This window comes from Dermacentor silvarum, chromosome 3 (genome assembly GCF_013339745.2).
Source record: "Dermacentor silvarum isolate Dsil-2018 chromosome 3, BIME_Dsil_1.4, whole genome shotgun sequence".
NCBI classification, from domain to species: domain Eukaryota; kingdom Metazoa; phylum Arthropoda; class Arachnida; order Ixodida; family Ixodidae; genus Dermacentor; species Dermacentor silvarum.
This window is the reverse complement of record NC_051156.1, coordinates 85,539,949-85,567,288: the sequence shown is the minus strand read 5'-3', so window position 1 is coordinate 85,567,288 and position 27,340 is coordinate 85,539,949. Positions and strand designations below refer to the sequence as shown.

General features: G+C 50.3%; 1 protein-coding gene across 4 annotated transcripts in view; it reads left to right on the top strand.

Annotated features, from left to right (window-relative positions):
- LOC119445555 (uncharacterized) overlaps window positions 1–27,340 on the top strand; it is a 535,946-nt gene that overhangs the window by 463,099 nt on the left and 45,507 nt on the right. For 3 of the 4 annotated variants that reach the window (XM_049663401.1, XM_037709823.2, XM_037709822.2), the window contains exons 3-6: window positions 5,020–5,229; window positions 7,377–7,602; window positions 8,522–8,812; window positions 18,890–19,096. In XM_049663401.1, the coding sequence (XP_049519358.1) occupies window positions 5,030–5,229; window positions 7,377–7,602; window positions 8,522–8,812; window positions 18,890–19,096 (924 nt within the window). In that variant the 5' untranslated portion in view covers window positions 5,020–5,029. The remainder of the gene's footprint in view (window positions 1–5,019; window positions 5,230–7,376; window positions 7,603–8,521; window positions 8,813–18,889; window positions 19,097–27,340) is intronic. The other variant, XM_049663402.1, reaches the window with a different exon arrangement.

Genomic DNA, 27,340 nt, shown 5'->3' with positions numbered 1-27,340 from the left:
ACGATGCAACGCTAGTCTGGGCCATAACCATTTGGTGGTAGAACAGTGAGACTCAGCTGGTCGTATGTAGTGACAGTTGCCCTAGGCTCCAACTTAAGAAAAAGTAGAAGAGTAAGGCGCTGTTTACTTGTGTGTTTTGCATAGGTGTTCTTTTGCTAACTCTGCATTTTACTGTGCAAATATTTGTCCTTACAATATATCTTCACACCTTGAAGAGACTGTCATCGACTTCAAGGACAAATAACAAACTTAACCGTTTATGTTACGGAAAAACAGGAACATATATTCACTAGCTGACGTAAGAAAAGGTGCACGCGACCCAAGCCTCCACCTTTACTTTTCTGAACAAGTTTGTGCGGCTGCACGTTCCCCACTGGGACGTCCGCACAAAAACGGCAAGCACTCTGTGCATCCTTTGTACACTCAACGGCGAACAGTGTAGCACTTGCATAACGTACCCCGGCTTACTAATGAAAAAAAAAGAAAAAAAAAACATTACAAATTGTCGCCCGGCCGAAAACAGACAATTTGGCTCCCTTCTACCTATCCGCCACGTAACGGGTATCATGCGTTTTTACGCGCAAGCGGAGATGCCCCGTCTGTCAAATCGGTGAAATTGTTTCTCGCCCCGAGGGAAGCGAGCGCCGGAGGAGGAAGACGCCTAGAGAATCGCCGCGCTCGCGCCCTTTTCGTTTCTGCTTCGACGCCGCGGTGCTAGCTGTCCATGTTTGCGGCGTCTCTTCTTTGCATTTGTAGCGAAAATTGACAGTCGCTGAAGTATCCTTACCGGATTTGAATGCGAATGCATAATGACGTCTTTAGTTAGCACCTTGAATTAAAACTTACCAAAATCCACCTTAACTTAATTTGGACCAACCTTTATCCTCCGTAATCCACTTCAATCTACCTTAATCCATTTCAGTCTACCTTAATCCACTTTAATCCACCTTGATCCAATTTTGGGAGTGGGCCATCGGAGCGGACGACAGAACTCACCGAAATCACTGCACCGACTTGCAGCACCGCGACGCGCGGCGCTATAGACAGACCGGCCCCCGGCGCGGTCTGTCTCTATGACCACGTGACATTTATTGCGATAGCAATTACATGGATACCCAAAGCGGATTTATGCCGTCGCCGTCGCCGTGAGGTTCCGTATGACGTCCAACGGCGATGAAATCGTCGCCGCGTGCTGTATGCTGTATGTGCGAGTGAAAGCGCGCGCTCCTCGCGCCCTTTACGGGGAGCTAGTGAACGCACGGCGGAGAGCAAACGCGCGTTCTGCATCGTGCTCCCTGAAGGGCAAGCGTCTCCTTCCTCTTCGAAATCACCATATATATATATATATATATATATATATATATATATATATATAGCAAACGCGACTTCTTCCGTCACGCGAAAGGCCGTGGGGGGACGTAAGGAAGGGAGGGGAGGCGACGTTTAGCTTCGGCACCAAATGCGTAATTATATAAAAAAAGTTGTCGCAGTTTCACCTGAAAGGCGAAGCATCAATTGCGATAGCAAACTTGTAGAGAGCTATACGGAGTAATGATATTAGCTTTATCAGCTGTACAAACTTGGGCATGCAGCAGCATCGGCAACACGCAGAACTGTTGTCGACGCCATCGGCGTTTTGCCCGCGTTCGCTCAAAATGCGTGCGGCGTTGGTGACTGTTGCCGGAGCCTCTGATATAAATAGGCACTTGGCGGTGCCGCAGCTAAACGTCGCCTCCCTTCCCTCCCTTTCCCCCCCCCCCCCCTCCCCTCCCCCACGGCCTCTCGCGCGTCGGAAGAAGGCGCGTTTGCTCTACATATATGGCGATTGTACAGGAGGAAAGAGACGCCTACTTCTGCAGCCCTTAAGCGAGCACGGCGCAGAACGCGCGTTTGTTCTCCGCCGTTCGTTCACTCCCCGTGAAAGCGCGCGCCCCTCGCGCGCTTTCACTCGCACATACAGCGTTCGGCGCGCGGCGACGATTTTATCTCCATTGACGTCATACGGAACCTGACGGCGACGGCGACGCCGACTGCAGAAATCTGCTTTTGAGTGTCCATATAATTGCTATCGCAATAAAACGCTGCGAGCCGAGAAGGTGGTAAAGACTTCTAACGGTGCTCGATGAGTGTCCCGTTCTTATCTCGTCGAAAACCTCCGAGCTGACCCCAGAGGCACCTGCAACAGTCACCAACGCCGCGCGCGTTCGGTGCGAACGCGGGCAAAACGCCGACGGCGTCGACAACAGTTCTGCGCGTTGCTGGTGCTGCTACATGCCCAAGTTTATACAGCTGACAAAACTAGTATCCTCACTCCGTATAGCTCTATACTAATTTGCTATCGCAATTGATGCTTCGCCTTTCGGGTGAAACTGGGACATTTTTTTTTGTAGCATCTCCAGCCACACTGCCGGATTTTCAGCTTGATGAGCCATATAATGCTTTCGCATTAACGTGCGCTTTCCCCGTGGAACACCAGGTGTCGCACCATCGAGATCAATCGCGACCGCCTTCGCGCCTTGCCGTTTGTGCGTCGACGCCGCGGTGCTCGTTCGCGGCGTCCATACGCTTGCGCGGAACGCGCGTTCACGAAGTGAAACGTCACTGTAACTTTTTGTTTACGAAGCTCGTTATTATTTTCATAACAATGTACCGGTATACCAAGTAATTTCACGGGAGTTGTCGTCCATGCCTCAAGAGGCAGAATAGAACGTCCTTAAAAATTCCCCCATGAAAGCATGCGCGTGTGGACGCTTGGCGCGTTTTCCTGAACGCCGAAGGTTTCCCGATGGTCTCGTCTGGTGCACTGTCGATGTGCGATGCTGGTATACGACCACTGGCAACGCTCTTCATCCCGCCGGCGTTGTCAGACGTATTGTAGCAGCCTGGGTGGTGCTCCTTCGAAAGTTATATAGTCGGTGACAACCGAGGTCACCTCCTTGGTGACAAAGAATTTCATCCTCGCTCCACCCACAAAAACACGGTGCAACTGCACTTCACCTCTGAAAGAGAACGAAGCCAGCTGTAGTTCGCTCACAGTTTAATGACTTTGCTCTGCTAATGTAAGTGCTGGGCTAATTGGAAAATAAAAGCTCGTTGTTTCAAGCTAAAATATTATTTTTGACTGAAAGCAGATATCAGGATTACCCATAATATATGCCCTACGCAGTCATGTCTTATCCTGAAACCAGTGACACTAAGAGAGATATGTACGAAAAAAAGATGTTTTGAACACGCGATAGCGCTTGACGTCGTACCCAATACCACGCCAAAATTTCGTACTTTCGTATATACTTTGAACACCAGTCCGAGTAGTGCAAGCTGAACTTATCCAGCGGCCGTGCCAGTGCATACCACCTGTGGTCGCTCTCCGTATGCTCCGCCTTGTCATGAACACGATCGTCAGCATAGCCTCCAAATAAATTCTTTACAATAAATCAATGTGTCATTAACACGTTAATTAAAAAAACACCGCATATCCACGGGGTGAATGATGATGAGTGGGCGAAGCTCCGGAGGGAATCTTCGGTAAACCGTGAATCTTCCGTGTAATTCGCCCAGTCTCGCCGCACTAAATCGAATGATTGACTTCCACCAATGACACGCGCCATATGTGACGTCATTCCTATTTTATAACAGCGCCCTTCATTATAATTGCACCATCTCCCGCTTAAGGCGACGCTAGCACAAACGCGTTAGAAACGTGCAGTACTCTCTAGTAAGGGGGAGAGGCCACAGCGTCTTACGCAGCCGTTTACACATGCCGGAACGTGCACCACGTTTGCCGACGCCATCACATGACTGCTGAGAGAGTATAACCCCCGTATTCATAAACGCTCCACGACTTGAACTTGACTTGCCACCGCCTTCAACGCGTTTCGAACGCGCTGCCCAAGGCGGTGGCAAGTCAAGTTCAAGTCGAGGAGCGTTTATGAATGCAGGGGTAAGGCGGAGAGGCCACAGCGTCTTACACCAGCTTCTTACACGGGCCGTAACGCGCTAGCACAAACGCGTTAGAAACGCGCAGTCTTCCGTTAATGTTGGGTCATAGCCTCCTTTATAACTATAGAGGAGGCTATGGTTGGGTATTTATTGTCATCGTGGTGCGTGTGTCCATGTGCGCTTCGTGGCGTAGTGGTTAGCGCCGCGCGTTCGGAAGCGAGGGGTCCCTGGTTCGATTCCGCGCTACGGACACAACTTTCGGCATTTTTTTTCCATAAAAGTAGACGTGGATACCTACTACTACTACGACTACTACTACTACTACTACTACTACATACTACAGAGGAGGGACAGACCCACACCCAAAGGAGCTTCGCCCCTAAAAAAACATATCGTTATTCATTGGTCCGCGGCAGCAAAAGTGGCATCTACTTAACCGTGGTGAGCCTGCTATTTATCTTTACGTGTTTCAAGAAATAATTTCGTTACAAATGCGACCGGCACGAAGAGGAGGAATGCTTTATCTGCTCAACAACAATGAGCACGCCGTGGGGCACGAACAGCCGGAACTGATTTGTGTGGACACGAAGAAGACAGCTGATCGCGCAGTGGGGTTGTTTGAAATGGGTATTAGGGAAACGAATTTTGTTGACGTTGTGCAGAAAAAGAAACAATCAAGCCAGACAAAGCACTGAGAAAGCACTGGCCCGTTGCCTCCTTTTAGGATCACGTACGTTCCACGTGACACATGCGGTTCAAAAAGGATGTTCTTCGACTACCGCCTTGGCTGTGAGTGATGCTTACCAACACTATCACAGTTAGTCATCTACACATACGCAAACACCCACGGAAATGCACGGGATGATGGCCGCACTGGTAAATTAATTGGTAAACCACCACACGTGTAATGCGAAAGATGTGGGTTCGGTTACTAACGGGGAGTGAGTTAGCATTTAGTCCACTTTCATTTCACTCTACTTTATCTGTACATTCAAATTAAATAGGACAAATAACTTTGTTAATTGCCTTCTCTGTTCATTCGTATCTACATTTTCTCGCACAATGAATTGTTGCCGACAGTACTCGCAGGATGTTCTGCTCCAGTCGTTGGCTGACACCGAGGAACAGCTGGCGGAGGCGACGCAGGCGCTGGAAGAGGAGCGCAAGTTCCGCATCTGCGACCAGGAGGCCATACGGGAGCTGCAGCGCGAGAACCGCAAGCGACGCCGCATCATCGAGAACCAGCAGCTGGAGATGCTACGTTCCGACCGGTTCGCACCAACTGGAGCAGTTGCGTACCTTTATGCATGTTCTCTCGTATCAGGCTATTTGCGAGGGGTAATGCATGCCTTGCGTACTAGCTAACGTTAGCCAAGCTGTTACCCAAGCGTTAGCCAAGTCAAAAGATAAGAAAAAAGATTGTGTAACATGCAATTATCGACCCTTTTAGCGGAGCAGTTTGTTCCAGAGGAACGAGATGGCGATTTTGGCGGCGCGCCGCACGTTGCCTCAGCCATCGCACGAATACGAAACCATCACCACTTCTGCCCTGCTACTGTACGAGCGGCTGTCAGAAATGCAAGTGGGTGTTCGGTAACGCACTGCGTTTCATTTATGCTGCAAAAATGGTGATTGGCATAATAACGAATGGAATTAATCTGTATCACCAAGTTCGTGAACCGCTGCTACCTAAGGCTGCCTGTGTTGCCGACCCTTCGTGATGAAAAAAAAAAAGCGTGAAAAAAATTCACTCATCCGCCAGCGTTGTATCACTGAGCTCAAAAGAAAGGACTTCAGCCCGGAACGTCGGCCAGAGTGAGTACCACTCGTTACACACTGACAAAAAGAGTAGCACCGCTTCCTATCATAGTAAGTTTCTCGCACGTTATCTACGCGCAACTACTTCAACTCACACGCAAGTTTACGCACACTCTATCGCCAACGTATCAAAAATAGGTGAATAGGCGCTCACTAGAATCAATGCTCCGAACCATAGGTGACGGCGACTACACCGACAACACACAACTTGAAGCTGAATGTTTCGTTACGGTTCACAGAGTAAGCGAAGGGCTAGCGATAATAGGTCCTTGCTACAAGCTCTTACAAAGTACATAAAATCTACGTTCCAAGCCTTGTGCGCCGCAAGAACAGGTCTATCGCAACTAAGCACACCCGCGAGCGATTAGGCAGAAAATAAACAATAAGATAGTGACCGCATTGAGAATCTTTACCCAGTCAGAATCACGGTAAGCCACTGCTTCAAAGTGTTTGCCAATTAATGAACGAAGCGCAAAACACACCGATCCTGATTTAATTCATAAGCGGTAAAGTTTAGACAGCCTGGAATACATTTCTAGCACCGATTTTAGTACACGCTCCGTTTATGCTGTTAAATGCCATTTGGACTAGAGCTCCGAAAGCACTTACATGTCCTTTGAAGGTGTGGCCATAGCTTCGTGTCGTCCACAATGCCACCGTCTACATTATTCGTCAAAACAGAGGTTTGCTGAGCCGTACCGACGCCATGCGCTCCCATTGTAAACACGGAGGCAACGGAGGCAAGCAATGAACCTGTCACCACGTGATCAAACATGGCGGCGCCCATGAGGTCGCCGTGAAAAGGGTCTATAACGCTCACGGTATTCAGTCATCAGAGGTGTGACGACCAAACGCTGTAGGTCTTAAAGTCTTATCTTGCACAGTGTTATTAAAATCCTTTGTTTTGTTGAACGGCTTGGCTAAGTTTAGCTGGAACACCCTAGTAGTAGTGATTTTATTGAAGAATAAAATGACGCTTATTTCTGCTGCCCAATAGGGAGCACGGCGCAGCGTCAGGAAAAGGGGAAAAAGGAGATAAAGATGTTGAAAGGAAGGGAAACACTCTATACAATAATGCGGACGAAACTAGCCTCTCTCTTTCCTAGAAGCCAGCGCGTGAGCCAGTGGCAGCAGCTACATAGAATGCATTTGCAGCGTATTTTCGGCGTTGGCGCGCTCATAATATGCCACGCCATAAGGGCGCTGTTCTCATTACCCTACAGATTTAGCTCAGCGTTTACTGTCTGCTCCGCTCAGACGAACGCACAGGTAGATGACCGCTCGTGCGAACTTTCGACCTACGGAGAAGTCGGAGCTTGATTGACTGGATTCGCCCAACGGGACATATTGTAGTACCGACAGCATAACGTGTATCGGTGCCGTCGAATCCCGCCACCCACAAGGACGGTGCAGACGAGCTGCGAGCTTCGATCGCGATTTGTTGCAGTTCAGCCGCTTCTCTCTCGCCAGCGGGCTGCCTCAGCGATTCGTCCCGTCGTTTGTACATACAGTATTGCGGGGTAGTATGGATCGGAACGTAAAAGGAACGACAGCGCGCTGGCCGCTCACCATAAAGACTTGTCTTGACACCGAGTTCCGTTGCCCTGTTGTCGTCGCAGCCTTGTCCGTACTGCCGCAAGGTATTTGTCAGCCTGGCGTACCTGCAAGCGCACGTCGTGCGGCGGCACCCGGACAAGCCTGCGCCCTACCGAGGACGCCCTGCTGGCGCAGTGGCAGCGAGTGGCCACCGGCACGGCACTGCCGACCGCCAGCGATCTGCACCGGGGCCTCCAGGAACTCAGGGGTCTCCTGATGCAGAAGGACGACGACCACGCCGAGGACAAAGTGAGCGGAACGATTGCTGCCGCTGCTGTGCACATTCGTAACTAACTACGTAGTGGCGCGAAAAGGGACTGCCTCCGAAGTCGTGCAGAAGACGTAGGCAGCGGCACCAACGTTGTATTATACATACGCACGGATCGCATCTATGGTATAGGTTTGAGCACGACCCGGCATTTCGGAAAATATTTAGCTTTCTGTTCGGCGTCGTTGACCATTTCTCGACAGCTTCAACGCGACGCCTCAAATCAATTGAAACTACAGTGTTCTCTACCGATGACTCCTTTCTTATTCAATGTCAACCGCGCGCACTGTCTAAACGTTACACTTGTCATATCGGCACTGCATCTGACTTCGTCTGAAGCAAATGCATCAGGCCGATATATATTCTTCTGTATTGCCGGCGGCTGTGACAGTGGTGCCACGGGAGCTGTGTTTACTGCTTCCTGCCACTCATAGATCGGCAAACTCCCTCATGAGCCGACTCATTCGTTCAGACTCACACCTACGCGTGAGTCTGAGTACGAGGGTTCTAGAGTGGCTCCTATGGGTGTGAGTTTGACTCTGAACGAGCCCGGCTGAGGAAATTTTGGTGAATCTTAGTCCGAGTAAGCACGGCTGAGTAGAATTTCGGTGTGTGAGTCCAAGTGATCCCCAAGCAAAAACTATTTTGAGAGTGAGTCTGAGTGAAATTGTTATACTGCCGACCTATACTGCCGCCTCGTTTTCCTCTCTATCCCGCTGTTCGGAGTTTGTCGCCGATGTTGGCTTAAAACAAGAAGGCGCGACAATGTTACATGGATATGTAATAGCGCTGCGGAATGAATGCCCGTCAACCACTTAAAAGGAGATGATGATGTTCCCACCAGACGAACAGCGAAAAGTACAGTTTCATCTTTGTCTCACTTCCACTCCCTGTCGGCAGCTGCTGCTCCGCGACGAGCTGCTGTGCCGGCTGGACGAGCTGCAGCGCAAGTGCGACAGTATGGCGGTGGGCGGCCGCAAAGTCGGCGTGGCGGCTGCCGGCGAGGCTAGTCCCTGGGAGCTGTCGGCCGAGCCTCCCGGCTCCTTTTCCGAGGGCCAGTCGGCGCTGGCCAGCCTGTCCCAGCAGCTGATACAGCAGAAGGAGGAAGTCAGTCGCCTGCTCGCGCAGCAGGAACGCCTCTTTCTACAGCGCATGGACGCGCTCTCCAGGGACGTCGTGGCGCTCACCAAGGTATGTTCTCTCTTGAATGTTACGACATATTCTGCATACCACAACAAAACCATGAAGAGGAATGACGTTGCGGTAACAAATGGTGCCTACAAGACCTCCTGGCTGCGAATCCCGATTTTGACGACCCTCTTGCCAGGTCGAGTATCTCAAAGAGGCACAAGTTCTAGCCAAAGCCAGAGCAAGGCGGGGATTATATGACAATTCGATTACAGTGCTTACAATGATTACAATGCTATGATTACAATGATAACGATGCTATTTCGAGCGTCATCAGTTGTTCAAGGGGTGCTCCGTCCACGTTATATGTATTCATGGTCGGCTGGTTGTGAACGGTGGCTGAAAAGAAAGAAATAGAATCGAGCAAAAGGAATCCGTGCATTATACCGAAACAGGGTACGCCATGACAGACGCAGACGATATTATCGTCTCATGTAAGTGGCGACGGTAACGCAGTAACTCCTACCGCAAGCAGTCACCTTCTCAAGGGAAATGCTATCTATGCATGTGCAAGGAAGGTAACTAGAAGTGGGCGTCATTCTGTTTGGGAATGTGAAGGACTTGTGACATTGCGGGACAAGTACCGGCCTAAAGCGGTGATGTCCTTCGGGAAATGGGTCTGGCCGCTAGCTAACGTTAACGCTAAACCCACTACGGGTGTTCGTATTTGCGGTTCCCATAGTGAGCCACACTTTTCCCTACTCCCATCCCCAAATATGCTTCGGACTATCGTTTAAATACATTTCTCTCTAGTATACTTACTACGAGTACACTCGTCATGCGACACGTTCCTATTGTAAACGCAAAGCTACACACTTTAGATCCTTAACATAAAGTGTGGTGGGCAACTCTGCTTGTGGGAGTAACTTCTACTCCCATATCGAGCTCCAAGTCAGAGGGCTATCGTATGCCTATTTATAAAGAAGCTGCAAAATGTGGCGTCCCGAAGATGCGACTGTGCTGGTGTCAAGCTCCGCGCAGTAAAAAAAAAAAAATTCTAGCAAATCCATTGACGCGAATTCTCAGATATATGTGGACGCTGCCAAGTCTTCAAAATTACTGGGCGAATACTGTTGTTCGGAAGGGTAAACAGCGAATAAGTGTAACCGCAGTCGTTAGGGTGCCTCAATGTGCACCTCCCCTCTCGCTCAGGAGCGGCGGGCGAGGAGGACATCGAGGTCCCCTAGCAGTCGTTTGCACTTTCTGCCTCCACTCGGCCCCTTTGTTTACAGACCTGTGTGTGAGGAGCAATTACTTTCACTCTGCCTGAGAGGAAGCGGAGTGAAAGTACTCCTCCGTGAGTGCGAGGACTTTCGACAATGAAGTTACAGCAGACTTTCGTAAAAATGAACTTGGTTAAGCTGAAGATAGGAGGAACAATGCGTGGATATTTGGTTGGATTTCCGAAGGACTAAAGCAAAAAAAAAAAAAAAAATGGTGGTGCATTATTTTTTGGGAGATGGTTAGCTACAATAATACGATTAGCAATCGATATTGTGATGGGTGTGTAATTGGTGAAATGTTTTATATTATGATTATTATGAAAAGCGGCAAATACCCAGTGGCACAAACCACGTGACTCAAATTGGCGCCAAATAGGGTCACAAGGTAAATATACCTGGTAGCGAAGCTTCCATTGAAGCCCATACGTTCAAAACATTGGCGGTTCATGGGGCTTAACGCCATCTGTGTGAGGAGGGAACACTTCCGGCGAAATAAAAATAATCTGACGCCATATCCGTTAAAAACAGAAGTGACGTCATTTTGTTCTCAAAGGCGGGAAATTTGTTTTGGTGGCCTGCCATTAGAGCTGTATATTCAAATGCCTCGCCATTCGACTTGATGGGCGTTTCGAGCTTTCAGCACAGAAAGCGATACAGGAAAAGGTCAGCCGTACGGGTGTCGAAATCGCACCGCTGCACAGAACATACTTTCTTTAGAGGCCGACGAATGCCGTGGGTGTAGAAGGCTGGTCCCATCGGCGTACGCCGAGTCCGTCGAGCAGCGCAGCCGCACGAAAACAGCTAAAGTAAACAATTACCTGAAACTACCCGCGCCACGAATTTCAGACAAACATCGACAAGCAAAGCAACATAACATGTTAGTGGGGCATATTGTAACAGGTGAACGTTACGAGCGCGCCTTTCTGCGCACTTCAAGAGCTGCATTGCATTGCATTTGATAGCGCAGTCAACGCCCCTTCCAAGTGGGCGCTGAAAAACAGTATTTATTGATAATGAAAAAGTAAAATAGAGTTGTCTTTTCTTTTCTCGCCATGCGTATATAAAATTGATTAGGAATTTTATTTTCGTTGAATGAATCAAGCTGTATGTCGTTTTATTTAAAAAAATGCATTTGTTTCTTTCCCAATGTTTGTTCCCTCCTCACGCAGTCGCGCTTCAATCGCTGCTGTCATACACACTTGCTGATATCGGTGACAATTTGTTCTCAACCGCTTTTCGCCCGAAGCTTCGCCACCTATTTGGATTGACCTTGAGGATCATTCAAGAGTGGCGCATACCAAATGTCACATACCCAGTGACAAGTTGGTCCGACGGTTGGTTTTGAACCCGGTTAGCTCACCATAGCAGCCCCACTCTCTATATATTTCGTCATAGACTACCCAGGGACGTAAGTCGGCGGGAAAGAGGCTACACCTAGGCATATATGCATACAGACATACCGCAAACTGGGTAAGGTTCTCAAGGAATGCTAATCGCATTAAACCCGCTTAATACGAACCGGAAATTCGATTAAGCCAGACTCTTGCAGCCAGACTTTTATACTAAATGTTGCTGCGAGATTGTCAGCAACTTCTGGTTCCGCGAGCTTTTCTCTATGCCCTGGCGGAGCCATGCAATGAAAATCATGAAAAATACCAAGGCATTACCAGAGAATGTCCTTGCTATAACTTTGGTTGGTCTATTTTAGCCTATTTTGACGTCAATCATATTTTATTGCGATAGCAATTATATGGACACTTCAACCGGATTTCTGCCGTCGCCATGAAGTTCCATATAAAGTCCAAGGGCAATAAAATCTTAGCCGCGCGCCGTGTGCGCGAGTAAAAGTGCGCGGGGGACGCGCGCTATCGCGGAGAGCGAACGCACGGCGGAAAGCAAACGCGACCGTCGCGCGAAAGGCGTGGGGGTATGGGAGGGAGGGAGGCGGGGCGACGCTGTGCTGAGGCACCAAATGGGTATCTTGCAACCGGCCGCAAGGGTAGCTGGTCACTCCATCTCCAACGCGAAAGCAAGAAAGCGGGAAAGCAGCGCGGGATGGAGGGAGGGTGGGGGGGCAGCGTCTACTCTGCCAACAACTGGGCTTGTACTTTGCCCGCTTGTGGCGGTCGTTCGCACCGTTTCTTATCTCCACACGGCCCCGACCTTTGTATGCGCTGTGCATTCGCCGCTCAGTTTGCGTTGAAGCGATAGACCGCACGAACCTTCGCCCGCTGCGGCGGCTGCGGTTGCTGCTAGCGTTTCGATAGTCGTTGTCTGCGGTCATTCAGTGTGACTATTGTCACGTAGTAGTGACGCTGAAGAAAACAGTCGTAAAACTGTGTACGACGAAACTGGTTGTTTATTGGGCGAACATGTGCCCACAAAATCAAGGTACACTCAAAGCACAACGATAGCGGCGAACACAGTCGGCGATCGTCGAAAATCTGATCAGCGGCGAAACGCGTCGGCTTTTATACCTGAGTCATCGAAGGTTCTAGATTAATCCCTGATGCCCGGGTGTCTTCCAGAAAGTTCTAGACAATTCGCGTCAGTCATGCAATCAGATAGCATAAGCGTCGGTGAAAACAGGCAATGGAAAGAAGCATCGATAACGTTCTAGAAACTTCCGATACAGGCGCGTCCTGCGCCGAGCGATAACGTTTAACATTTGTTAGCCGGTTGAAAGCGGCCACCGGTGAAACATAAACATGTATACGTGTCAATACCCTCCCCTTAAAAAGCATCGTCCCGATGCTACAAACAAATGTGAAAGCGAAAACAAAACCACGCGTAATAAAGAAAAAAAATAAAGTAACAAAGTACCTAAGTTCGTCAGCGGGCGTAGAAAGGCTTAAGACGCACCACATGGATGACTTCGGGTCGTGCGCGGCGCCGCTGTGATTGCGAAATGCCGTCTGGCACGACCTCATATTCCAGTGCGCCAATACGTCGGATGATCTTATATGGTCCGAAATAGCGACGTAAGAGTTTCTCGCTAACTCCTCGTCGGCGTATCGGAGTCCAGACCCAAACACGGTCTCCGGGCTGGTACTCGACGTAGCGTCGTCGAAGATTGTAGTGTCGGCTGTCGGTTCTCTGCTGGTTCTTGATGCGCAGGCGGGCGAGCTGTCGACCTTCTTCGGCACGCTGCAAATAGGTGGCAACGTCGAGATTTTCTTCGTCAGCGACGTCTGGTAGCATGGCGTCAAGCGTCGTTGCCGGGTTCCTTCCGTAGACCAGGTTGAACGGTGCCATGTGCGTCGTTTCTTGCACGGCCGTGTTGTATGCGAAGGTCACGTACGGAAGGATGGCATCCCACGTCTTGTGTTCGACGTCTACGTACATTGCCAGCATGTCGGCGATGGTCTTATTTAGGCGCTCGGTGAGGCCATTCGTCTGCGGGTGGTAGGCGGTGGTGCGGCGATGGCTTGTCTGGCTATACCGCAGGATGGCTTGAATTAGTTCTGCCGTAAAGGCCGTACCTCTGTCGGTGATGAGGACTTCCGGGGCACCGTGACGCAGGAGGATGTTCTCAACGAAGAATCGGGCTACCTCGTCGGCACTGCCTTTGGGCAAGGCTTTTGTTTCGGCGTAGCGGGTGAGGTAGTCCGTAGCTACGATGATCCATTTATTCCCGGACGTCGACGTCGGAAAAGGCCCCAGTAAGTCCATCCCGATCTGCTGGAACGGTCGGCGAGGTGGCTCGATCGGCTGTAGAAGCCCGGCTGGCCTTGCCGGCGGTGTTTTGCGTCGCTGACAGTCTCGGCATGTCCTTACGTAATGGGCGACGTCAGCAGAGAGGCGAGGCCAGTAGTATTTTTCTTGTATCCTCGCGAGAGTGCGGGAAAAACCGAGATGTCCAGCCGTTGGGTCGTCATGGAGAGCTTGCAGAATCTCTGGACGCAATGCTGAGGGTACCACGAGGAGGTAGTTGGCTCGGAGAGGCGAGAAGTTCTTCTTTAGGAGAATGTCGTTTTGCAAGAAGAACGACGCCAATCCTCGCCTGAACGCCTTCGGCACAATGACGGTCTTGCCTTCCAGGTAGTCTACAAGGCTCCTTAGTTCCGGGTCGGCTCGCTGTTGTTCGGCGAATTCGTCGGCACTGATGGGTCCCAAGAAAGTGTCGTCATCCTGGTCGTCTTGTGGCGGCGGTTCGACGGGGGCGCGAGACAAACAATCGGCGGCAGCGTGCTTTCGCCCGGATTTGTAAACGACGGTGATGTCGAATGCTTGAAGTCTCAGGCTCCATCGTGCGAGGCGACCTGAAGGATCCTTCAAGTTAGCTAGCCAACATAAGGCGTGGTGGTCGCTTACAACTTTAAAGGGCCTGCAATAGAGGTAGGGGCGAAACTTTGATGTAGCCCAGATGATGGCGAGGCACTCCTTTTCTGTTGTGGAATAATTTGCTTCCGCCTTCGATAGCGACCGGCTAGCGTAACTTACAACCCTTTCTAGTCCGTCAGTCTTCTGCACAAGCACGGCGCCGAGACCTACGCTGCTTGCGTCGGTGTGGACTTCGGTATCGGCATTTTCGTCGAAATGCGCAAGTATTGGCGGCGATTGCAGGCGTCGCTTCAGTTCTTCAAATGCTTCGACTTGCGGCGTCTCCCACTTGAACTCGACGTCGGCCTTCGTGAGATACGTCAGTGGCTCAGCGATCCGTGAAAAATTCTTGACGAAGCGCCTGTAATAGGCGCACAGTCCAAGAAATCTACGCACTGCCTTCTTGTCAGCGGGCGGAGGAAAGTTGGAGATGGCCGCAGTTTTCTGAGGGTCGGGGCGCACTCCAGACTTGTTGATGACATGGCCCAAAAACAAGAGCTTCTCATATGCGAAGCGGCACTTTTCTGGCTTCAACGTGAGTCCGGAGGTCTTGATTGCTTGAAGAACTGTTTCAAGGCGCCGGAGGTGTTCCTCGAAGCTTGAGGCAAACACAACGACGTCGTCCAAATAGACGAGGCAAGTCTGCCACTTCAAGCCTGCCAGTACTGTATCCATGACACGTTGGAAAGTGGCAGGCGCCGAGCAAAGACCAAACGGCATGACCTTGAACTCGAACAGTCCGTCTGGTGTCATAAACGCAGTCTTCTCCCGGTCCCTCTCGTCGACTTCGATTTGCCAGTAGCCGGTTTTGAGGTCCATCGACGAAAAATACTTTGCGTTGTAGAGTCGATCCAAGGCGTCGTCAATCCGTGGGAGGGGGTATACGTCCTTCTTCGTGATCTTGTTGAGGCGACGATAATCGACGCAGAAACGTAGGGTTCCATCCTTCTTCTTCACTAACACCACGGGGGACGCCCACGGACTCTTCGACGGCTGGATGATGTCGTCGCGTAGCATTTCGTCGACTTGTTGCCTTATGGCCTCGCGTTCGCGCGCCGAAACTCGGTACGGGCTCTGACGGAGTGGCCGGACATCTTCGTCGGTTATGATGCGGTGCTTGGCGACCGGGGTTTGTCGAACTTTTGACGACGACGAGAAGCAGTCCTCGTATTGCAGGAGCAGAGCCTTTAGTTGTTTTTCTTGTGCCTGGGAAGGTTCTGATTGACGTCGAAAGTTGGTTCAGGTACTATAGTCGTCGTTGCAGGTGCACTGGAATCCGTGAAGGCGAACGCACTGCTGGCTTGTACTATTTCGTCGATGTAGGCGACCGTGGTGCCTTTGTTAATGTGCTTGTATTCGGGGCTGAAGTTCGTGAGCATCACCCTTGCTTTCCCTGCACGTAGCTCAGCTATGCCTCTAGCGACGCAAATTTCACGGTCGAGCAGTAAGTGATGATCGCTCTCGATGACGCCCTCCATGTCTACAGGCACTACGGTACCGACGGAAATCATTACGCTGGAGCGAGGCGGAACGGTGACTTGTTCTTCAAGCACATTCAAGGCATGGTAACTTATGCTTGTATCCGGTGGTATCGCGTTGTGCGTTGAAAGCGTTATCGACTTGGACCTTAAGTCGATGACTGCACCGTGTTGATTTAGAAAGTCCATGCCTAGGATGACATCCCTGGAGCAGTGCTGCAGGATTACGAAGCTCGCCGGGTAAGTGCGGTTGTTTACCGTGACTCGCGCTGTGCAGATTCCAGTCGGCGTTATTAGGTGGCCTCCCGCTGTCCGGATATCGGGTCCTTGCCAGGCTGTTTTCACCTTCTTCAACTTGGCGGCGAACGGGCCACTGAAGACGGAATAGTCGGCTCCAGTGTCGACGAGAGCGGTGACGTTATGGCCATCGATGAGCACGTCTAGATCGGTAGACCGGCGTCTGGCGTTGCGGTTAATTCGTGGCGTCGGATCACGGCTGCGTCGGCTTGCTCTGCTGCTGCTACGTCGCGTCGGAAGGTCTTCTTTCGGCGGCGAAGTGTTGTCAAGGCTGTTGCTAGGCGGCGTGCTGATATGTCGTCGTGATGAATCGCGAATCGTCGTCGTCGGCGGCGTCGGAGGATCTTCGGCATTGCGTCGTACAGCAACCGCACCTCCATCGGTTGCTGCCTTTAGTTTCCCGGGTAAGGGCTGGGAGATCGGCCCCGGGTGGGACCGTTGTACTGACGGCGATGCGGCGAGATGTAGCGGCCTGGTGACGGCGAGCGTGAGGATCGTCGTGGTTGCCACTGGGCTCCGGCGAGGTAGTCGGCGATGTCGCGCGGTCGTTCACCTCGATCGGGACGCGGCGCGTTGACGGGGAACCCTCGTAGGCCCATTTCGCGGTATGGGCATCGGCGGTAGACATGGCCGGCTTCCCCGCAGTGATAGCAGAGCGGGCGGTGGTCGGGAGCGCGCCAAATGTCCGTCTTCCTCTGGTAGCTGCGCTGGGCGACGGGCGGGCGTGCTGGCGGCGGCGGCGGTGGACGACGGAACTGCGTCGTTACGGGGCCCTGGCGCGAGCGCGGAGGGGGGCCTTGACGACGGGCGACGGCGGCGTAGGTCAGCGCTTCCGGCTGGGGTTGCGGCGATTGTGGCTGCACATCGGGAACTCCAAGTGAGCGCTGAAGTTCGTCTTTGACGACGTCGGCGATAGATGCCACGTGAGGCTGCGACCGGGGAAAGAGCTTATGCAGCTCCTCGCGAACGACCGCTCTGATGGTCTCGCGCAGGTCGTCGGCGCCTAGCGCTTGAGCGTCGGCGTAGTTGGTCAGGGCACGGCGGTTGTATTGCCTGACGCGCATTTCAAGCGTCTTCTCGATCGTTGTAGCCTCGGAAAGAAATTCGGCGACAGTCTTGGGCGGGTTGCGCATCAATCCGGCGAATAGTTGGTCTTTGACACCCCGCATCAAGAACCGAACTTTCTTTTCTTCAGACATGTCGGGGTCGGCGTGGCGGAAGAGGCGAGTCATCTCCTCCGTGAAGATCGCGATGTTCTCGTTCGGCAATTGCACTCTGGTTTCTAGGAGAACCTCTGCCCTCTCCTTTCGTACGACACTCGTGAAGGTCCTCACGAAGTTTTCACGAAAGAGGTCCCATGTAGCCAGGGTGGTCTCTCTGTTCTCAAACCAGGTCCGAGCAGCGTCATCCAACGAAAAATAGACATGGCGTAGCTTGTCGTCGTCGCTCCATTTGTTGAAAGTCGCGGTCCGCTCGTATGTCTCCAGCCAGGTTTCAGGGTCTTCAGCCGATGATCCACGGAAGGTCGGGGGCTCCCGAGGTTGTTGCAGCAGGATGGGGGACGCTGGGGCTGCCATTGAGGTCGTTGACTTGGCCTTGATCGCTGTGGTCTTCTCGGGAAGAAGTCCGTACTCCGGCAGAAGTCCTTGCTGCCTACGGCTAGCTCGCTGGTCCTTGGTGACGTTGGCGTTGTCCTCCGGTTTCGGGCTTGGATCGCGGCTTTGCGGGGGCGTTCGCTGCATGAACGCACTAGCACCTCCACCAGATGTCACGTAGTAGTGACGCTGAAGAAAACAGTCGTAAAACTGTGTACGACGAAACTGGTTGTTTATTGGGCGAACCTGTGCCCACAAAATCAAGGTACACTCAAAGCACAACGATAGCGGCGAACACAGTCGGCGATCGTCGAAAATCTGATCAGCGGCGAAACGCGTCGGCTTTTATACCTGAGTCATCGAAGGTTCTAGATTAATCCCTGATGCCCGCGTGTCTTCCAGAAAGTTCTAGACAATTCGCGTCAGTCATGCAATCAGATAGCATAAGCGTCGGTGAAAACAGGCAATGGAAAGAAGCATCGATAACGTTCTAGAAACTTCCGATACAGGCGCGTCCTGCGCCGAGCGATAACGTTTAACATTTGTTAGCCGGTTGAAAGCGGCCACCGGTGAAACATAAACATGTATACGTGTCACTATTCATGTTTGCTTGTGCGCGCTGACACCGCGCTTGTTAATTCAGTTAGTAAGCGAATGTGTCCAAGTTTATGCAGCCGATAAAGACTGCTATCCCTACTCCGAATAGCTCTCTACTAATTTGCTATCGCAATTGATGCTTCCCCTCTCGGGCGAAACAGCGACATTCTTTTTAAGTGAATTTTCAACGTCCCCCGCCGTCGCTCACTGGCCTATATGCGGCTATGACGTCCTTAATTGCTCTAATCAATCAACTGCTTTAGCGTGTCTTGAACTTCCTTTAACTGGTTCTGCGGGCCGTTTTTAGTCTTCTAGTAACTTGCTACTTTTATTTAGGATAGTGCTGTCATAGAGATCAACCCAGTTTTTGACAGTGTAGCGATGCCAGAACACGCCCGCTGTACGCGTTAACGTATGGCCTCCATCGAAGATTTCCTCAAAGTGATTGCCTCTGCTTGGCATTCGCGAATGGGAAATGTTTCGGGCCACTGGGATACGTGGGGTTTTGCTGCGGAGAGATCGCCAATTCACTGAATTCACTGAATCACCCCACTGAATAACGCACAGACGAGCACCACCCTGGAGCGAAAGCTGTCCCAAATGGAGGAGCCCATCACGGCCCGTGGTCACCCCCGTCACTCGCTGCTCTATCGCGAGGGGGCAGCGCCACAGGCCGCAGGCATCGGCGTGCTACCCGACGGACCCAGCTCACCCCTGCGCCTGTCCAGGCCTTACTCGGAGGCGGTCAGGGCGTCGCCGCTGCGCTTTCCGCAGGTACGGATGTACAGAGACGATACGGGAGCACGAATAAGCAGCGTATGGTCGGCGACAACCTAAAAAAAAAACAAGCTGCACCCACAAAAAAATGCCGTGTGCCTATCCTTCGCCTCTGAAAGAGAGCCGAGCTAACAGCAGTCTACTCAAAATCATACACAATCAATAAGGTTCGCTTATTTCTCTTCGTGGTGGCGTGGAGCTGAGATAGAACACCGGGATTCTAATCTGAAGGTCGTAGGTTCGAATCCTCCTCCAGTCCACTACATTTTCAGGCTTGGAGTGGCGCCTGATACCGGCAAAAATATTGCTGAGAGCCAGTGGGGCTATATTAGTCCAGGTGCTACCAAATTAGGAAGGCCCACTAAGCTTCAACAAAGGCACGTGCTCCCTCACCAGAACGGGAATTGGCCTCCCTGGAGCGGGACTCGGCCACTACCTCCCTCATGACTCCTGCAATTAACCCATGGCCCTCAGTAGCCAGAGGCTGCGGAGCACCTGACTAAGGTGGCGGTCAGTCATGCGACGCGACAGAGAGTGCTAAGAATATGTGGGTCTGGACAGGCCGCCACTGGAAACTGAACCTGGCAACGTTCAACACGCGAACCCTCTCGAGTGAGGCTAGCTTAGCAGGGCTATTTGAAGAATGATCAGGTATTGCCTGGGATATTATTGGCATTAGTGAGGTTAGAAAAACTGGTGAGGCTTATACAGTGCTGACTAACGGCCACGTACTCTGCTACAGAGGTCTTCCAGATAAGAGAGAATATGGGGTAGGATCTCTAATCCACAATGACATAGCGGGCAACATTGATGAATTCTACAACAATAATGGGAAGGGAGCAGTCGTCGTAATAAAACTGAGTAGGAGGTATAGAATAAAGGTAGTACAAGCCTACTCCCCAACCTCCAGTCACGATGATGAAGAAATAGAACAGTTTTATGAAGATGTTGAATTAGCGATGAGAAAACTTGCAAACTCAGTATACTGTAGTCATGGTTGACTTCAATGCAAAAGTGGGGAACAAGGAGGCTGGTGAACAAGCAATTGAAAAATACGGCCTCAATTCTAGGAACACTAGAGGAGAGATGTTGGTAGAATTCGCGGTAAGGAATATGCTCCGTTTAATGAATACTTTCTTTAACAACCGTAGCAACAGGAAGTAGACCTGGAAAAGCCCTTATGGAGAAACAAGAAATGAAATAGATTTCCTACTCTCGGCCGAGCCCAACATAGTGAGGGATGTAAAAGTGTTAGGTAAGGTAAAGCGCAGTTACCATAGGTTAATGAGGTTTAGGATTTCTCTCAGTTTGAAGAGAGAAAGAGTAAAATTAATAAAGAAGAAACAGGCCAACCTAGATGCAGTAAGGGTAAAAGCAGACATATTCAGGCTGCTACTCGCAAACAAATATGCAGCTTTAAAAGAGAAAGATTAAGATAACATAGAAGTAATGAAGGAAACCGTGACCAGGCTGATCTCAGAAGCAACAGTTGAAGTGGGAGATAAGGCACCAAGGCAACCAGTAAGTAAGCTCTTCCAAGTAACAAAGGACCTAATAAAGAAACGACAAAGCATGAACGTGTTCAACTCGAGAGATCCGATAGAATTCGCTGAACTGTTAAAACTTATCAACAAGAAGAAAGTAAGGGATATTCGAAATTATAGCGTGGGAAAAATTGAGGAAGCCGTAACAAATGGGAGCAGCATGAAATCGGTGAGAAGAAAACTTGGCATAGGACAAGGCCAGATGTATTCACTGAAAGATAAGCAGGCAATATCATCTGCAGTTTCGATGACTAGAAAAAGCAGCGGAAGAATTGTATACTGACCTGTACCGTACCCAGAGCAGCCAAGCTACGTTCATTCGAAGTAGTGATGAACAGGATAGAGAAGCTCCTTCTATAACTAGCGATGGCGTTAGAAGGGCCTTACAACACATGACCCGGAGAAAACGTACTGGAGAAGATGGAATAACAGTTGATTTAATTAAAGGTGGAGGAGATATCATGCTTGAAAATCTTGCGGCCCTTTATACGCAATGCCTCATGACTTCAAGTGTGCCAGAGAACTGGAAGAATGCCAACATTACACTAATCCATAAGAAGGGAGACGTTATAGAATCGAAAAAGTGTAGGCCAATTAGCTTGCTTTCAGTATTGTATACAATATTCACCAAAATAATTTCTAATAGAAACAGAGCAACACTTGACTTCAATCAACCAAGAGAACAGGCTGGCTGCAGGAAGGGATATTCTACAATGGATCACATCCATGTCATCAATCAGGTAATCGAGAAATTTGGGGAGTACAATAAACCCCTCTATATGGCTTTCATAGATTATGAGAATGAATTTGATTCAGTAGAGATAGCAGTAGTCATAGAGGCATTGCGTAATCAAGGAGTACAGGAAGCATACGTGAATATCATGGGAAATGTCTACACATATTCCACAGCTACATTTATTCTCCACAAGAAAAGTAGAAAATTACCTATCAAGAAAGGGGTCAGGCAGGGAGACACAATCTCTCACATGCTATTCACTGCATGCTTAGATGTATTGAAGCTCCTAGACTGGGAAGACTTAGGAGTGAGCATCAACAGCGAATATCTCAGCAACCTTCGGTTTGCAGATGACATTGCCCTGTTCAGCAACAATGGGGATGAATTACAACAAATCATTGAGGAACTTAACCGAGAAAGTTTAAGAGTGGGGTTGAAGATTAATACGCAGAAAACAAAGATAATGTTCAATAGCCTGGCAGGGGAACAAGATTTCAGGATCGCCAGTCAGCATCTACATTCGCTTAAGGAGTACGTTTATCTAAGTCAATTACTCACAGGAGAGCCTAATCACGAGAAGAAAATTTACAGAAGAATAAAATTGGGTTGGAGTATATACGGCAGGCATTGCCAAATCCCGACTGGGAGCTTACCAATGTCTTTGAAAAGAAAAGTGCACAATCATTGCATTCTACCGGTGCTAATATAGGGGCGGTCAGAAACTTGGACGTTAACAAAGACGCTCGAGAACAAGTTAAGGACCGCACAAAGGGCGATGTAACAAAAAATACTAGGCCTAACTTTAAGAGACAGGAAGAGAACGGTGTGGATCAGAGAGCAAACGGGGATAAACGATATTCTAATCGACATAAAAAGAAAAAAAATGGAGCTGGGCAGGCCATGTAATGCGTAGGATGGATAACCGGTGGACCATTAGGGTTACAGAATGGATACCAAGGGAAGGGAAGCGCAGTCGAGGACGGCAGAAAACTAGGTGGGGTGATGAAGTTAGGAAATTTGCAGGCGCAAGTTGGAATCAGCTAGCACAAGACAGTGTTTATTGGAGATCGCAGGGAGAGGCCTTCGTCCCGCAGTGGACATAAAAATAGGCTGATGATGATGGTGATTTCTCTTGCCTCAAGCGGTATTCCGTGTTTAAAACGGCTTCGATTCCGCACAGACCTGTCTTTGTGTTAGTGGTTTCAGGATGAAACCTGAATGCCTAGGGCAAATTCTATGTGTTATCCTGATTTCACGGCTCAGCCAGATATAGTATTTTAGCTCGAAAGGACGAGTTATTATTTTGCAATTTCTCCATCATTTACATTAGCAGAGCAAGTTATTAAGCTGTGAGTTGATTTTAGCTGACTCGGCTCACTTTCAGCAGTGAAGGGCAGGAGCACTGTGTTTTTGTAAGTGGACAGGCAAGTATTAGATCAAGCGCATCAGGCAAGTAGAGAAATGGCGGTATCACGCGTTTTTTTCCCGGCTGTAAAGAGAGCTCATAACACGAGGACGTCACGTGGAGGCAGTAATATTGCCAGGGTGCAGTGCCTTATTCGTGAAACATTGCGAGTTTTTGCGGTAGACCTGTAGCATGTTTCGAAGAACCGTGCTGCACGAATTCGTATAGGCTTGTGCACTTTCGATAAAGTTGGATAAACTTCTGTAGTCTGCCGACTAACGGTTGATCTTGTATGTGTTGTGCTGCGTAGGTGTGTTCAGGGCTTTATTGTAAGTAACTTTGCTGGTCAATTACAAGTTGCCAACCGATTATGTTTATGTCTATTACCGGGCCTGCTAAGTTTTTGGCCGCTTGTTATTTGTCACTAAGGAGTAGTGAGTAGACGTGCACAGGACAGCGAGGAGTTGTTCACTAGGCGTCTTCGAAAGTTTACCTGCAGCGGTCACCATTACAGCATATGGAACGGGAAGGCGAAGTTCACATGCGCGAGCAGTCTCAACTATACGCAAAACGCGGGGTATCGTGTGTACGGGTGTTACTTGGTGAAACCACGTCGTCCCTTATTGGTAACGTTACGGGACATGTCACGACCACTAACCAAGCTTTTGAAGCTTGACACCCCTTTCCAGTGGGGCGATAACGAGGCCTCAGCGTTCTCGCCCGTTCTGGCCCATTTCGATCCTTCTGCGCCTACCGAAGTCCACATTGATGCCAGCGGCCACGGAATTGGTGCAATACTATAGCACAACGCCAGCGCGGCAACGAGCGTGTTGTCGCTTACGCCAGCAGGCTCCTCTACCCTCTGAGCGCAACTATTCCATCACTGAGCGTGAGTGTATGACCCTAGTTTCGGTGGTTGCGAAGTTCCACCCATACTTATATGGCAGACCCTTTTCCGTTGTAACAGACCATCACCCGCTTTGTTGGTACATGTGCTCACTGAAAGATCTTACAGGAAGACTTGGTTGCTGGACGTTACGCCTCCAAGAATATCGGTATTCTGTCATCTACAACTCTGTCCGTCTGCATAGGGACGCTGATTGCCTGTCTCGCTATCCGGTCGAGGAGACTGACGACGCGACATTAGTACCACCAACGGCATTTTCTCTTTGTCTGTCTTCGATAACATCGCCGATGAGCAGTACCGGGACCTATCGCTGCGAGCACTCATCGAGTGTCTGCACTCTACACCTACCGATGCCTCCGTTCGCCGACATGTCCTCCAGGGCGGCATTCTGTACCGAAGAAACTTCCTCCCTGGTGGATCTGAGCTTCTTGTCGTGTTCAAACATCTACGACGGACTTTGCTCTTTGAGATCCATGACGCACCCACTGCAGGACACCTTGGGGTAACTCGCACGTACGACCGCGTCCGCCGCCGCTTCTATTGGCCCGGTCTCGCTCGCTCCGTCCGAAGCAATGTTGCTGCCTGCGATCCCTGCCATCGTTGGAAAACGCTCAGGTGCTACCTGCCGGTCGTCTCTAGGCGATTACCGTCCCTGTGAAACTACTGGTGTTTATTATGTGGAACCGTTCTTTCGTGTTGGATTATACCTCCTAGGCCTCTTTCCCATGTCAACATCTGGGAACAAATGGGCAGGCATTGCCACAGGATACGCCATCATGCGGGCTCTCCCGACCAGTTGCGCCACTGACGTCGGTGACTGTCTCTTGCGTGACGTTATCTTGCTTCATGGCGCCCCGAGACAGCTGCTTACTGACCGTGGTCGTAACTTCCTATCGAAAGTTATCGCCGACATTGTGCGTTCCTGCTTCACTCAACACAAGCTGACTACGTCATACCATCCTCAAACCAATGGACTGACGGAGCGGTTAAACCATACTTTACAGATATGCTGTCCATGTAAGTACGTGTCCAAGAGCCACCACGACTGGGACATTGCCCTTCCTTACGTCACATTTGCTTATAATTCTCGGCATGACACCGCCGGATTTCCTCCATTTTATCTACTGTACGGTCGCGAAGCGACTTTGCCCCTTGATACTGCACTTCCTCGTGCTGTGACCTCAACAAGCGAGTATGCGCACGATGCCATTGCCCTCGCCGACCATACACGCCAGCTTGCCCGTACTCGACTGACGGCCTCGCAAACCACTTAGCAGCGTCTGTACAAAGCCCGCCACCGTGACGTACAGTTTTCGTCTGGTGCGCTTGTGCTCCTGTGGTCGCCCTCTCGTCACGTCGGACTTTCCGAGAAACTCCTTTTGCGATACATGGGGCCCTACCGCGTGACGCCGGTGACGTACTAAATTTCTCCTGTCAGTTCGAGCTCTCCCTCTACTCGGCATCCAATGATGTCGCGCACGTCAGTAGGCTCAAGGCCTACTACACTGCTTCCGAGTGCGGCCTTTAGTTGCTCCGGGACGGCACTTTTGGCGCCGGGGGTAGTGCAACCGACCAACATTTACGATGACGAAGAGGCGAGCAGTAGGAAGACGACGACGACGATTCGAGGCTAGCTCGGGCATTTGCCTATTGGCCAAGTGAGGCATATTTGTTTGTAAATATACTTGTATATAGCTTCTCTGCATGTTCCTACGTAACAATATTACCAGCGGAGCTGTTCTTAGTCGACCTTTCACCGTCTGTCCGGCGTCACACAGGTCACGTGACCAGGAGAGATTGAGAGCAGCGGCGGGGGAGGGCTGGTCACGTGACCAGCAGAGGAGATGCGCGCTGGAGGAGGAGGTGAACAATGAGAGGCCGCGCTGGTCGCGAGGAGGAGAGGCGATAAAGGAAGGCGTTTCTGTGCGGCGCGCCCTTTCGGATAAATCGCAACGCGCAGAGCTGCTGCTGACGCCGTCCGCGTTTCCCCGTGTTCGCACCGAAGGCGCATGGTGCCTCCGATGCAGCCGATGCCTCTGGCGGCGGCTCGGTAGGTTTCGACCAGAGAACTGGACACTCGTCTGGTAGCGTCGGAAGTCGGTGCCTTTTCTCGCCTCGCAACTTTTCAATGTGCTGTAACTTCCTGTTGTAGATCTGTGTGTACTTGTGTCTACGCAATAGCATCACGTGCAAAACATGTACACGTAGCACTCGGTGTACTAACACAGCTTCGCTGTTCGGCCATCTTCGCGGAGTGGCAGGGGTGGTGATTTTTTTACTGCCCAGACTCGTACTACTTGTGTTTGGATCACTGTTCTCTTCGCACGGGCGTCGATGACTTGACAGTCGAAGACGCGTCGTAAGCAACGCGTTGCTCTTAGTATTTTTCTTTTGCTTGTATTCGCTTATTCGTAATTATCCATTCCCGCCTTCCATCACCGCTCCTGCATTTCGAGAGCTTACTATTTACTGTTGCCTCCGAGATGTGCGCACGGTGCAGCCCTTTGGGATAGCATTCGAAAGGCTCCATGTAAGAGACGAATTGCTGTCGCGTGCATAGACAAAGAAGCATTAGCTTTACTACTACATTTGTAGCATAGAAGCAATAAAAAACTAATACACTAACTCACAAATAGCCTTCCATTTCAGTGGTCCTGTAAAAGCCCTGTACAGGGATGACAGTATTCGTAATAAATAAATAGATAAATAAATGAAAAAGAAAGCTGCATCGGAAGCTCTTCGTGTTGCCCTACAATTTTCTCATTGACACTTTTCATCTAACTATAATATTGAGAAGTTGAACAATTAAGACAAATTATATCATTAGGCGGAATGCAAACAATAAGCTGAGTATCTGGAAGCGACGACAAACAACATTACCTTGGTTCTATCCAGCTACGTGGCATTTGCATATATTTAATTCTTGGTGCATGATAGTTGCTACACTCCCTTTATATGTACCAGCAAACAAAACCAGAGCCACCACTTTACAGAGATATAGCAAGCCGAGCCAACTAGCTGTATACGACGTCTCAGTTTGAGTAAATTGGGCCGCTATTCCTCAAAAAGACGGCCGCGTACATATATTCTCAGAAATATTGCTGCTTTCGTGCGGTCCCACTGGATGGCGCATGTGCGGCACGCACGCTAGACTGCCTAGATACATTTTCTTAAATTTTTGCGCGCAAACAAACAGGGACGAAGAAAAGGAGACACAAGGACGAGCGCTTTCCTTGTGTTCGTCCTTGTGCGCTCGTCCTTGCGTATCCTTTTCTTCGTCCCTGTTTGTTTGCGCGCAAAAATTTCAGAAAATGAATCTGTTCCAACTAGGCCGACTCGCAGTTATGCCTAGATACGCACGCGAGCAAGAGGTCTTGTTTGCAGGCATCTAGCATAGGCGGGAAGTTTTCGTTGTCTGATTTTGCGATATTTCCATCCCTAGTAAATGTTGTAAATTATTAGAAGAGTTATTTTTTGTCGTGAGTCGCTAGCATTGCCTACTGGAAAGAGAAGCAATACTGAGACTCATATCACTCACCTCCAAAGACTCTGCGTCAAAAAATTCGGGGCAGCTTCACACTAGTGGTGCGAAGACTGGGCAAACAACAAAGCTGGCGACCCCACGTAGCTTTAACTCGGTTCGGCCAAG